Source organism: Amblyomma americanum, chromosome 5, assembly GCF_052857255.1.
Source record: "Amblyomma americanum isolate KBUSLIRL-KWMA chromosome 5, ASM5285725v1, whole genome shotgun sequence".
In the NCBI taxonomy this organism is placed as follows: Eukaryota; Metazoa; Arthropoda; class Arachnida; order Ixodida; family Ixodidae; genus Amblyomma; species Amblyomma americanum.
Window position 1 is genome coordinate 167441436 of NC_135501.1, and position 14485 is coordinate 167455920.

The window sequence follows — 14485 nt, forward strand, 5'->3', positions numbered from 1 at the left end:
ACGACGACACGTGGCATTGAAACCTGCCTGGACGCGCTTGGCGGGAGGCGTTACGGCAGCACTGAACGGGCCCAAAATGACCGCCACTTTGAACGAAGCCCCGGCGTCCGTTGCATCCGCGCCGGCTATACCGCGCGTCGTAGGCGAAACGTAACAGTGCTGATGGTTTGTCACCCATGACACCTTTATTTAAAGATGCCTGTGAAGATAAATATGTTCATTTTGTTTTGTTTCATTGTTGGCTGTGGTTAGTACTTCCTTTTTTAAATTGTTTTCATCTTCTCCTGCAGGGACAACTTGGCGGAGATAACAAAGTATCTTGCTCCGGTGCCCCAGGACTACTCGTATTTCACGGACAAGCTGCCGTCAGTGCCGCACGGACCAGAACAATGGCGAATGCGCCTCACAGGGAAAGGTTAGGCTTTCCCCTCTCTCTGTTCGTGTTGTGGTGTGCCCTACTGCAGGGCCAGTATCGTTTATTGGGGCAGTGAGGGCAAACTGTAGCTAGCCTGTGTCGATATCTCACTGCATTGTAATAAAAAAAAGGCTGCTTTAGCGCAGTTACGAGTTACAAAGGGCAAAAAGAAAGAAAAAAATCTTTGGCTGTGTACCCTCTGTGTAGTGCGAATTACAGTGGTGATTGGGGCAGTATACGATGCTGCTGCCAGTTGGACCGTTTAGTAACTCTCAGTAAGGGTGTGAGGTAGCGGTGTAAGATGGACATGCCTCATGCATGGAGGAGGAGGAACATTTATTTCCGCCAAATATGGCGTGGCAGCCACCTCCGGGTCCGCACACAGATGCCGTGCATCCCAAACTGCCACATACGGTTGCTCATCCATTCATATTGTAAGGTGGGCTTTCAGCATTACAGGGGCAGCAAGGGAAACGAGTGAGGAGGAGAACCAGACTGTTGCCTTTCTCCCTGTGACACCACTAGTGGCAAAAATATTTTCTTGCCCACTAACATTGGTTAGTTCCGGGTGCCTATTTCCCTGAAGTATGCGTGGGAAATATGGCAAGCAGGGCAGCCATTTTCCTTTCGGCCACGGTGTACACATACATTATAATCTCGATTATACGATTTTGGCTGATGTGAATTTCGGGATGATACGAATACATACATAAAATGCCCCGGCCAGAGTGAGTCTAGTATTTCAAGGCCTTTGTGACAAGCCATGTAGAATCATCTAATGCCATACATGTGAGTGAAGGGCTGCCGCAGTGGCTCAGTGGTTATGGCGCTTGGGTGCTGACCCGAGAGGCGCGGGTTCGATCCCGGCCGTGGCGGTCACATTGCGATGGAGGCGAAGTTCCAGAGGCCCATGTACTGTGCAATGTCAGTGCACATTAAAGAACCCCAGCTGGTCGAATTTTTCGAAGCCTTTCACTACAGCGTCTCTCATAGCCTGAGTGTCTTTTGGTAAACCCCCATAAACCAAACCAGAAACCAAACAAGTGAGTGAACACCGGAAACTCCTTTTAAGATGGATGTCACTTGTAAGTACCTGTGTTGCTCTGGAAGGTTTACATTTTTGTTCGCTTGCTTGAACCAGCACTTTAAAAGGCCCATTGTAAGTTGAATTGTTTACATAACGACTTCTCCTTACAGAAATGAATCACAAGAGGTGTATAATTGAAATCCTAAAAGCAGTGTAGTCATGACTACACTGCTTTGACCTATAAATAAGGAGCAGACATAACCGCGTAATTATTTGTCGGGATGGGTGGAATTTTTTTTTTTTTGCAGTCCAGGTGCGTTTTTTTGCACGAATCTCTAATATTGAAAAAAATTGGCGGTGGTTTAGCTTTGGTTAAACCTGGAGTGACGCGATAGCTACAGCTGGCAGAGTGAAACTTGGTCATGTGACGAACCACGTGATCAGCCACGGCGCCGTGCCGCTGGCAGCTGCTCCGCACCACGTGACCAACGACGTGACATTGTGGCGGCGCCGCCGTGCCGACGGCTCGAAATGCTACCGTAATGTAGCTATTGCAACAATACCGGATACTAGTAGACTGGATACTACTAATTCCTGACTGAAGAGATTGTAAACATGTTTGTGCCTCTGACAGACAGCATAGGTGAGAGCTTTGGAAAGAGCCCCGTAAATTAGACAAAGCTGGTTGCAGAGTTATTACTGTAACAAGTTTTCATTCTTACGTGTGTCAGTGCCACTGAACCGGCTAGCTCAGGCCCATCTCGTTTTGTTCGTGCAGGAAAGGCGACCGGCCCCGAGAAAGGTCGCAAGCGGCTCGAGAAAGTTGTCCCTCTGTTGGATTTTGAGAAGCTCGAGCCCGACCCCAGCGATTTCGTGCCCGCGAAAAAGGCACCCGTGCTGGAAAAGTCGACGCTTGCCTCGTGGAAGAAAAGCAAAGTCCTGATTCCGTACAAGAGGAACGGGGAGGACGTCAACATGCGCACCCTGGTTCTGCTCAGCGATCGCAACGTAAGTGTTGTTCAACTCCGTCCCGGTTTTTTGTTGTCAGTAAAAATCTCTTTGGCTCTTTGTGTACATGTTGATGTTTGCTTGGCAGTAAAAAAGACTCATTTATTGCTGGGAAGTTGGATTAAAAAATTTAAACCTTTTTCTTCTTGCCACTTTCAGGCTTGTAACGTCCTGACTGAAGAGGACTCCATGATTACAGTTAACGAAGTGAATGGTGTCGTAGGCTAGCCTCAGGGATCTGCATAAAAAAAATTTTGACATCATTGCAGTTTGCTAATGAGAACGGCCAGAGGCAGCGATACATGTATTTAATTTTTTTACCTTTTCAGTCTTATAAAAGTGCCACTTTCAGTGAGTGTATCCAGTTTTTCATCAGAATGTGGTAACCTATTGATACAGGTCAGGAGTTGCTATAAGGCTGAGGGACTGAATTTGCGCATCTTAACAGTTGACCTTTTTTTAGTAGTGTACGATTACACCTCTTGTTGCTGTTTTCAGGTTCCCAGGTTTGTGTCCACACAGCCAACAGACACCGATTCTGAGCACGGTGACAATGCTGATGATGACATGGGTGGTGGCTTCTGCCCAGATGTATGTATCTGCTTATTCAGCTTTATTTGGCAAGCATGGCCTGTGTTTTCAATTCGAAGAGACTATTGTTCATGAGTCAATATAATGACCAATGTCTGTCCAATTTACTGCACATATGCTAATAGTGCTCTTCTTACAGCTGAAGTTAATGTTAAAATATTGCCCTGCTTTCCATGCTGCAAAAATCTGTAATCTTCACAAAATCGCATGACTGTAAATTATTGAGCAACTGTTTCGGTAATTTTCTAATGGCTCTGTTATGCGAGGAATCTGATTAGTTGTTCATTGTTGTGCCTAGCACACTTATTTAAGGGAGCTTTGTTTACTACTCATTTGTGTAGAAATGCAGAATACTACAAATTATTGAAGCAAAACAAACTGAAGTGTGAATTGCTCACCCAGATGTGCCAGGTCCATATTTGCAAGAAACAGGAGTACTTTATTATTGTTTAATAATGTACAGTAATCCTTCGTTATAGCGAAGTCAGCGGGACAGCGGAAAAATTCGTTATAAGCGGTAACTCGATATAAGCGACCACCCAAGAAAAGCTAAAGCAGTCGAGCTTTAATTGCGCCGCAACTGCGAGGAAGTCAAAATACAATGTATTCATTGAAACAAAGCTTTATATACAATGTATTCATTGAAACAAAACTTTATTCAGGTTCAATAAAAGGCAGTGAGCTTTGGCTGTTTCAAGTTCTCACTGGGCACGTGCAACCCCTGCTTTAACCTGACCAAGCGTTGCATGAGGTCAGCGACCTCCGGGGTATTTCAAATCGCGAAGGCAGTGGCCGCTTTTATAGGGGGGGTCTCGGAAGACTGCAAGAGTATCGTGCTGGAAAGTGCCGTAAATGCCGTCGCTAGAGTCTGAGGTTGTGTTTGTTGTGCTCAAAAACCGATTAGCCGCTCATTGTGGGTACGCAGCGCGATCGTGAAAACTGAACGGTATTGCAGTAGTGGCTTTGCATGATTACTGGGCAATTTTTTTCCCGAGGTGTGCAGCCGTGAAGTTTGCAAAAAGTTTCTCGACGCACCATTAGCGCGACGACATTTTGCTAATTCCATATGTCAAGTGTCGGTGTTTGTGCAGCGCCGCGTCCGCGCCGTTGACAAATGTTTAGGAACAAAATTCAATGACCCTACCACGCATTTAGACGGTTTGTCTAGTCAGATGGGGCGAATTGAGCATGGACGGTTTGTCTAGTCAGATGGGGCGAATTGAGCATGGCCGGCTCGAGAAAATTGCCGAGGAGATATCATGGTGTCATGTTGACAGCCTGACTCACCGCTGGCAATGCTTGGATTTTTCTTGTCTTCGGCGAGTTATCTGTCCATTTGCACAGTCAAAAATGCAACGAAGCTAGGAGTGGTGTATTATTGTGATGCAGGCCGGTTATGTCGAGTGGCGAGCAAATTTCTAGACTGGCTTCCTTAAAGTTTTCTTCCCGATTCGTTAATGTAGCTCCTCGCGTCGAACATGGCAAAGGGCATGCGACCAGGCAGCAGCTCGACAACACCGTTGTTCACACATGCAAGACGCCTTCTTGTTTGAAGCGAAAACTCTCGGGAATGACGTTCATGTGCTTTCAAGAGACCCAGCTGCTTTGGCCGATATGAAACTGTTAGGCTTAGAGACGATTACGGCAGCCAGGGAGCAGCTCAGTTCGTTGCCTGGCGTATCCATGGTCGGCGTCATTGCCGAATGCTCGGCTCTCTCGCTGATTACTTCAGCGGTTTGAGACTCTCAGTCGGAGTGCTGGAAAATCGAGCAGATGGTGACTGGCCTACAACAGTCGCTTTTCGACCAATGCGACCGTTTGTGACTGTCAGTTTTCGACTGTCAGTTTTCGACCAAAACAGTCGCACGACCTCTGCGACTCTCAAGTGTGAATGGGCCCATAATCGGAGGGACACTTATTTTGTGTTTTTTGCCATGTTTCAGCGCGAGAAGCGCTCCTTAGAGCGGTAAAACTTTACTCATCAAGCGCACCCCATAGAATGGTATGACGCAAGTCTGGCCACGGTCTTTTGGCCACTTTTCGGCATTCAAGAGATCGCGGTTTTCTGGCATCGCAAAGTGTGAGGAAAACTTTGTCTTGTGTGTTCTATCACGAGGGACATCAGTGACCGGGATTGCAACCAAGATTAATGGTTCAAGCGCGCTGCACCATGAAATCTGACAGCTTCCATTCGCTCCGCTGTAAACAGCTGGGGGCACTCTCCACTCACTTGGTACCCGTTACTAGGCAGGTCATCGGTCGTGTGTTTAGTACTTTTGTGGCCTATGTCTGTATGAGACTAATTCGTCGGCGGTATTAATTTCACACTGCACATGCAAAAGTGTGATGCCTCACTTCGCCACTTCGCTCTAGCGGGTCAAGCTCTTCGTGTGCTTCGAGTAATGCGGCTTAAAATGCATGTGTTTGGGTCGGGACGGGAAGAAATTTCGAATAAAACAATATTTCGAGTAAAGCGATTTCGTTATAACGAGGGATTACTGTACGTCTAAGTCAGGTACCACTTGGTCAAAACATGGAAGCTGGAAAAGGTGTGCCATTAGTGTCTGCAAGTCTCCTCCTTTTTATTTGCGGTGTCATAAGCATCCAGACATCGTCTTCCTCCCATCCCATCTACATTCACTGCTGAGCAAAGGCATCTCCCTGTCTTGTGCCAGCTGTGGCGACCTTATCCCCGCAAGTTTCCTAATCTCGTCCTCTTTCCTGACTCTGTTGCCCCCGCTATGTTTGCTTTCCGTTGGAATCGATTGAGTTACCCTAAGACACCATCAATTGTGTTGCCTTCGCATTACATGCCCTGCCCATGCCCATGCCTATATCTTCGCCTTGATTTCAACTAGGATGTTATTAACCCGCGTTTATTCCCTGACCCACTCTGCTTTCTGCCTGTCTTAAACCTATAATTTCCCATCCCAGGCATTGGTCAGTAATCTACTTTGGGGTCTTTCTACTGTTGCATGTTTGTGGCTTGTTTGTGATTTATTTTCTTGGCGCGCTTTTTCTGCTAGGTTAATGAGGATTCAAACATGTCTATGGACCAAGGGGCTGACCCTGGGCTGCTTAATGTAGTAGATCCCTTGCCCCTTCCTGAGCCTGAACCCAAGTCCGTTGATGATGTTCCTGCCGCTGGTCCTGTAAAGGTTAGTTTTTTTTTTTTCTTTTTTACAGCATGTTTTCTCTAAGGCATGTACAGGTAGCCTGACTACACTGGGCATTGTGTTCAGCAGCTGTGTGGATTTGATCTAATGTGTTTGATGGAATCCTTCAAGTTGGAGTGGACTTGAAGCTAAGGAGTACAGTCAAACCCCGCTACGAGCGCAGCTACAGTAAAATTTTCTCAACAGCAAATTAGTTCTGATTTCTTCTCAGTGAACCATATTAGGCAATGCAATTATTTACCCCACAATGAACAATTTTCGGAGCGAGGCTCCGCTTCAACAGATTTATTCCGAGTAATTCAGCCACTCTTTTTTTTTTTTCTTGCGCATCCACATATGCCTGTATCTCGTTAGGCTTCACCAAAAATGCTGCCGAAGTCAATTTCAGTAGCGTAGGTAACGCTTCCAGCAGAGTCAGAATTAATGTGCAGATGGCTGCCTATGACTGTTTTGCTGATGGCTCTGGCTCCGGTCTTGCGAACCGCAGCCACTGGTGTAAGGCGGCTTGCGTTTCACTTCCATTGAAACGCGCCCGCCACGGTCTGGTTCAAATTCTTTTACTCAGTCTCTATAGCTGAGTGTCCTAACCACTAAGCTGCTGTTGCATTATTCAATGGGAAGGCGATCAGCACAAAAGTGAAATCTACTACCAATACTGCTAATGAAGATTTGTTGCCTCTCATCATATGATTGCCTATGGATTTTCTTTTCATGACGTTTTATGAAAAAGTTTTGTGTTCTTAAACTTTACGCTGCCTTTTTTATATTGAGAGTGGTTGCAAATCGAACACCATTTACTAACAACTTTTGTTTGTATTTGCTTCGAAACTAGAAATTAAATTTGCGCTCACATGTCTGAGTTAAATACGCTTACCCCACCATGTTCAGATGCCTGGTAGCTTCCAAGCAACTGTACGAGGAGGCTGGCGAGGCAGATGCTAAGCATAGCTGCACACATTGCATCGCTGTCATCATTTCAGATTCCCAAGTTCCAGTTTTCATTCAAGAGGTTCGACATGAAGGACATGAAGCAGGCAATGTGGGAGACAATGAGTGGTGACAACAAGGTGGGCTGTCTTCCCCCTTTTCGGTTGGTTTTGCGCCAGTGGCTAAGCAGCTATAGCACAGTAGCCTCTTAACTAGCAACTGCGGTTTATTAGAAAGACACAAATATACTTTTTTTTTTTCACGACCCGGAGCGCATGTTAGTTCAGTCATTCACATTTTAGTTCACACTTGAGGTATCGGTTTGTCGTTTGGTGTTGTACATGTGCTACTGGTGATGAAAAATGTATTTTTGTGTTTCTAATAAATCGCAGTCGTTAGTCAGTGCCAGTCCTGTCTGCTTCCTCTGTCCTTTTTCTCTGCGCTGTTATTCACAGTTAACGAGTACAGTTCATTTCTTTGAATGTCATTAAGTAGGATTTTGCACTGTGTCACTGCTGCTGTGAATGCTGGCTTGTTCCTAGGAGAACATCCCGAGTGGAGGCAGTGTGAGCGAGGAGCAGCAGGAGAAAGAAGGGGCAACCAGCAACGGCCCACTAACCTTTGGACAGGTGTACAGACGTGTGCGGCCACGGCTGAATCGCATCAACCGCGAGAGCCTCAACATCCCAGTGGCCTTTGTGGCACTGCTTCACCTGGCTGTGGAAAAGGTGAGCGTGCGACCACTGCTGGTTATTTTATCTATGGGTTGACATTAAAACGCAAGCAACATGTCAGCCAACGTCGGATGCGGTGCTCAACTGGGTTAGGTTTGCTGGCTGGCTGGCTGATCAAGCCGGCATCTCTGTCGGATGGTGCCGAAGCTCTGAAAAGCGAAACCGTATGGACTGTTCTCAAAGGCGGGACTGTCCATTCTTCGGTCACGTTTGCCATCGCACGCACTCGGAGGTGTGGAACGACTCGGCAGCATGGAAGTTGGGTCTTGAATAGGGCTATTTCAACAGTCTCCTGCTGTGCTGGTCATACCTGCATACGGCCTCCCTTTGGGAGCCCGTTCAAATTAACTGGTGCGGGACCTGTACCATCCGAATTAGCGAACGTCTGACGCCATAGACTTGCATGTCCGTTGGCCGGTACGGAGCCGGCAGTTCAAATTATCCGGATTCCTGGTTTAATGGGGGCCAAATTAACGAGGCTTTACTGTGTAACCAGAGTTGGTACACACTTTGTCAAAAGTTTAGGGCCAAAGAAGTTTGCTTCCGAGCCACACTGAGTGGCTCGAAATGCATCCTGAGCCTTTGAGATCTCCTGAAGGTAAGAAGATTTATGGTCCTGCCCCTTTCAATGGGTAGGAATCCCACAGATGATAGTCGCCCCACTGCATGGCTTAGAAGGAAACCCTCGTGGCTCTAAGCTTCTGACAAAGGCTGTACCTCTTATCGATCATTATGCTTCCTCGTAATGCTATGGGAGTGCTTTGTGTGCTGTCAGGAGTGACTATGTTGCAGCTTTAGGAGCCTTAAGGGGGCGTCATGCTGCATCATGGAAGGTGGCTGACATTGGCAGTTACCGTAAAAACCTGCATATAATAGTTTTTTCCGAATTTTAGCATGTCAAATTTCCACCTCATATTATACGCAGATCCAAACATTTTCGATCAAAATCCGCACAAGGCCAGCAAGTTTTGCGAGGCCCGCTCGTTGCGTCACTTCGCGCTCCGCTTGGCTCACCTGGGAGCGGCACCGAGAGGAGCAGGTGCACAAACTTGCTCTGCTAAAAGTCTATTATTGAGCGCCATCATCATGCTTCCAGCGAGAGGTGACACTACAGCAGTAGTGTAGGTCGGTAGCTTCGAATTCGACGCCACTTCATTGCGCTGACCTGACATAGTGACGACCAGGACGATTGCACCTTGCATGACATCTGGACTGTGAAAGCAGCACTTGGCTGCTTTTAAAAAGAAAGTAATTGTAGCTGCTGAAAGCATCAACACCGTGTCAAGCGCTGCCACATTGTCTGTATGAGGTAGGGAGAGCCTGCAGTTACTGCCGCTGGACACGGACCTCTCCAACCACGCTGTGCATTCGGATCGCGGGCGCTTGGGCCAGCATTCCCGAGGAGCTTGCTGGTTGTTATTTCAAGAAATGCGGGGTATCTAACATGCTCGACGTTACCTATACACCCGGCGATGACTATCACCAAAGCTCCGACGGACATTTCCAAAGCGTGCGTGCGTGCCGAAACTGGTCTGCGCATACTTGCAGCGCAGGATGCTAGTGGGCACGAGTGTGGCACCTCTGTACCTGCTGCTTGCACTACACGCGTCGTATCTGGCACGCTGAAGGTTTGGTGGATGCACATTTTCAGCTGCACCTTTCTGCCAGTCGTGCAACTCCTAGACATTTTGACGTGTATTTGCCCTTAAAGCGGTATTCACAAGCGGTAATCTAGTGTGGAGGGATATGGTAGATGCCGCTGCCTGGCGGCACCCCAAAGAATATAGGCTGTGAATTAGCCAGACTGGAAAAAAATATGCTGCTCAGGCCATGCCTAAAAAGAAAGAAAACCGCAAGGAAGCGGGCCATTCGTGCTGGCTGAGCAAACAGTCCATGTCTCCGCCACTGGACAAAAACAGGAAGCTGCGGCACTGTGTGGCCTTTCAAAGGTGTGGTTCTCTTCTTCTGTGGATGTGGGAAGAATGGAAAGTGGGAAGACACTGGCTGGTCTACTGGAGGGCTGGCCTCCACGCCCCACTGCCTGCGTGTCATAGAAGGAGGTGGGGGAGGGGAAGAAGATTGAAAGGAGAGGGTAGGCGTGCAGCCGCAATGGTCATGCCAGTTCGCATGTGCTGCCCCCTCAGGCCTAAAGGCGGCCAGAGCCTTGGCAGGGTGGTGGCCGCCGGGAAAGAGAAGGTGGTCTGCTGAACAGCAGGGGAGGCCCAAGGAGCGATAACCCGCCTCCATGTTTGTCCTTGTGGGCACAAAGGCAGGGCACTCACATAGGGGATGCTGGGCTGTCTCCGCTGGGTCATTGCAGAGTGTGCACCCGGGGGAGGCGGAGAGGCCAAGGCAAAAGAGGCGGGAGCCGGTGTTGGTGCAGCCTACCCCGAGTCTCAGGAGGGGGCTGTGCTCTTTGCAATCCAGGCCAACAGATGGAAGTGGGTGTGGTGGATGTCCATTAGCCACCCTGGGATCTGGGTGGTCAAGAAGGAGGTGATGATCCACTATGCTCCTGGCCAGGTCCAAGGGGCAGAAGTCCCTGGAGAGGAGTTTTAAGGGAGTGTGCCGCTTTGGCCAGGGAGTCGGCATCCTCGTTGCCCTGGGCTCCAACTTGGGCCAGCACCCACGTCAGCCGGATGCGGGTACCCCTGGTGCAAATGGCGTCAAGCCGCCAAGACAGCCCGCGGCCGATGGTGTACCCTTGAAGGGCCTCTGGAGGAGCTGGAGAGCTGCCCTGGAGTCAGCATAGATAACTGCCCCCTTGACCCCAGGGCGCTCGCTCAAGATGTCAGCAGCCAAATGAATGGCGGCCAGTTTGGCAGTTGTGGACGAGGCCACAAATCGGAGTCTGGCCTGTCTGCTCACGAGGAGCGATGGGGCAGTGCAGGCTGCAGCCGCAGATGTGCAGGGTCCTGGTAGGACAAAGCCGTCTGGGAAGATAGGGACAGTGCCAGGGGGTTACCTGTGCTTAGGGAGGGATTTCATTGCTCATCTGAATACGTCTTATTATAATGGTGTGGAAGCAGATAAGCCTCGGTGCAGCTTTTGATGAGTCTTTTTGCATTGCTGCTGGTGCCTCAAACTATACTTGGGACTTTGTGCTGTATGGTAGTCAGCTTATAACACTTCGAAGAAACCTTGACACTGTACTATATTGTAAAATGTAAGAAATCATTCCAGCTGCCATTACATAGCGTTGCTGACAGATGGTGCTCCTATTGTCACTCCAAGCAAAGCATTTGTCTCAAAGCATTTGTTTTTAAGAAAGTACACTGAAATTTTTCTTGTGCTCATGCCTTGCCTATAAACATGAGAGAAAAACATCATAACCGGTCACCAATTCATAGGGGCACGTTTTAAAGGAGCAGCTTGTGCATGTATTTTAACCTATGTATGCAAGCATTGCTTTGTAGCCTCATGTAGTTGTGCTGCTAGCTTTGGTCCCCATATCGAAAACTTTAGTCAGTGCAAGCTTCTTAACCAGCAAAAAGGTATGGAAAGAATCTGCTACTTCTGTTTCCAGTGCTTACCTTTGCAGAGTTCGCTGACTGCAAAAACCTGCACTAAGGTTAATGGTCTGCCATTTCAAAGCCTCTCCTTCCAGGGAATGGGGTAATCGAGCCGTGGTCTCTCCCAACGAGTGACTCACCCACAGTCGGCATAAAAGATACCAGCTTGTTCCGGATGAAATCAGCGCTTCCAAAGGGGCGCATCACAGAACATAGTGGCGGAGCCAGGCATGTGGTCGAGACTCTCGACAGCGCAATGCTAAGCCTACAAGAAAGCGGGCGCTAACACCGGAGTGCAGCAGAGCAAAAATACATTGAGTAGAGCGGGCAAGCAAAAAAAATAATAGCGAGACTTGAATGGCACGAAGCGGCAACGGTAAGAGCTCGAATCAGTACATGAAACCTGGCTGTTCATGTAGCAGTCACTCGTCCCAAACAGTTATTCCATCTTTGCAGACGCCATCATCTCTCTTCATCCTGGTAGTTTGCTGCCCAGCTGTCTGTGTACATCCAATGGCTTGTGCTGGCCGCTGAATGCGTGATCACGCCCTGGCAGCACTCCTACAGGAATCATCCGCGTGCTGATTTCGCTGCCCTTATCAAGTCGCCACCGCAGCGATCACACACCTCTCGCGAGAAACAGTTCGGTCATCCACATCTGAGCTGCGCGCACGCACTCCTAGATGATTGGAAGGGAGCGCGCGCAGCTTAAATGGCTAAAAAGGGGCCGTAGAGCCCCACACTCCGCATCCACATTCTTTTATATGCAATGTTGTTTTGCTTATGCTATTGCTGGCAAGCTATGGTACTTAATCAATTATCCGGTCAATTTTTTCAAAGGTCTTGGCACAGAGTGCATGGTCGTTTTATGGAGTGATTGTTTTTTTCTGCCATCCATACGGACCGAACAATTGATTTTATGCTGTTTGGTTGTTTGATGGAGCGTTTTCTTTTACAGGAATTTTTCGTGAACTCCATTGAAGATTTTTCGGATTTGGAAATCGTCTTGCCGAAGTGAAAGCGCCTTGCGACTGCCTTTCGCCTCATGACCTCAAGTGCCAAGCGTGTTTGGTGCAGGAGGGAAAAACATCTGATGTGTTTCAGTTTATATCTGTGTTTGTTAAAGAAAACATTTGTACAGTTATTCTTTTCTCTTTTTGTACAGTGCATTTTGTTTTTGACTTCACTGACTGTCCCATATGAGGCAACTCGATGTACCGGAGAACAGTGTTTTGGACTGCCTCTTTTGTTGGTAATTTAACTGGACTACCTTATATACGAGACTTGCGTTTGGTAGAGAAGAGAACAGCATTTTGGCTCATGTTCTTGATTGCACTGGACAGCACCACATGGCAGACATTTGGAACATGAAAGGAAATGGCCATTTATAAGACTGATGTTTACTGGCAGTTTTGCTTTCACCTGCCAGACCTGTGCAACATACCGGAGCACTGTTTTATGCTGTTTGTTTTTCTTACTTCGGTGGTTGACTTTATACATGACACCTTTTTGGTATAGACCTTTCTGTAGGGTGAGGGAGATGACAAAACATTCCTCTCTGGGCTGTTGTAAACTGGTTCTGCTGCTTCTTCCATTATGCTGGCTTCACGTACGTGAGTGAGCATAATGGTGATGCCCTGGGAGCCCTTATTGGAAAGGTCTGTAGTAGGGAGGAAAGAATTTTGAATACCTTTTGTCCATCTAAGTTTAAATTTCATTCCTCATCCTCATACGCCAGTTGTTGTGTTGGCTTTGTACAGAATGTAATGGCATTGTAGATGTCATATTTTGAATTTTTTTTGTCCTGTGACAGATATGTTTGGCATTGGAGATGTAATAGCATCTTGTGCTTCACCTTTTGTTCTTAATAAAAGGTGTTGGTATTCATTTGATTGTAGTTTAGCAGTTTCATTGGTGGTAATCAAAAAACCTTGGTAATACCATGCAACTTGCTCCACATATAACATGGCAACACTGTCCATTATGAATGCATTATTGAATGGTCAGTTCTACCAGTAAAAAAATACTCCACAGCACAAGCTGAGAGAGAGGGGATAAACCCTTTATTGAAAAGCAAATTTTAGCTGGCAAGAAAAATTAGCTGACATGCTACGCTGTGTGGGGAAGGGAATTGGGTATAGAAGAGCAGGACAGAGGTGCACAAAGTTATGAGGAAAAAATAATTATGAAAAGGCTGCACTTGGCAGCAGCTTAAGCTCTGCCATAAGAGTGAAATGCTCTAGTGCCTGCTCTTTAGACCACCCACATGACTGGATCACTCCACAATGCACCTAGTCTCTCCCATGCGCAGTGTAAACTTTCAACTCCAATTCCTGAAGGACGAGCGAATGTGACATGCTCAACGTTCCTGGTGGCCTTCGCGAGAACTGAAGAGCTCCGTTCTCCCAAGCTGCGCAAAGCCTCCGGAGCTGCTAACAACGCAACAGAGCCACACCAGCCTTCGACTGTGGCGACGTTGACGACGTCGGTTTTTTCGCCTCGCGAGCTCCTTAACGCTCTGGTGTTAAAATTAATGGGTGTTTGGGCTGAGGTACAGTTTTGGTCAAGTCTTAAGTGTAAAGGCGTTTTGGTTCATCCGCATAACAGCCATTACAGCACTAATAAAGACCGTATGACCTTGAAATGCTAGCAGAAGGTTTCTTGCGGTAGAGAAGCTTCCTGCTCGACATGTTTTTAATTATCCGCTACACTGAGCATTCTAGGAACATTAATTTCGCTGCAGCTGAACATTGTGGCCATACGACGTTTGACCAAGACTACATCAATGTGTAATGCTACAAGGTGTTAAATGGCCTGAATTGCATGGCACAGATGGCCAGCTGCTTTCCATTAAACAATAAACATTTAATATATGTCATATTCTTCCTCCTGAATGGCAGCAAAAATTGTTCAGCCAATTAAGTTCAGTTTTAAGGCTATGATGCGATAGCTTTAATGGGTTCCTTCAGTGGTGTGGAGTTCTCTGCTTCACACACAGCGACACCTTTTTTTCACTCGCATAACCCGTAACCTATCCTTAAAGGGGCCCCGAAACACATTTTCAGTGAATTGTTTTGCCTGTTGGTTGCATAGAA

General features: G+C 47.4%; 1 protein-coding gene across 2 annotated transcripts in view; it reads left to right on the plus strand.

Moving 5' to 3' along the window:
- barr (non-SMC condensin I complex subunit H) overlaps nt 1-13277 on the plus strand; it is a 30652-nt gene extending 17375 nt beyond the window's left edge. For both annotated transcript variants that reach the window (XM_077665777.1, XM_077665778.1), the window contains exons 11-17: nt 291-415; nt 2221-2450; nt 2949-3041; nt 6068-6199; nt 7198-7284; nt 7687-7872; nt 12349-13277. In XM_077665777.1, coding sequence (XP_077521903.1) covers nt 291-415; nt 2221-2450; nt 2949-3041; nt 6068-6199; nt 7198-7284; nt 7687-7872; nt 12349-12408 — 913 coding nt within the window. In that variant the 3' untranslated portion in view covers nt 12409-13277. The remainder of the gene's footprint in view (nt 1-290; nt 416-2220; nt 2451-2948; nt 3042-6067; nt 6200-7197; nt 7285-7686; nt 7873-12348) is intronic.
- Nucleotides 13278-14485: the final 1208 nt, after the last annotated feature.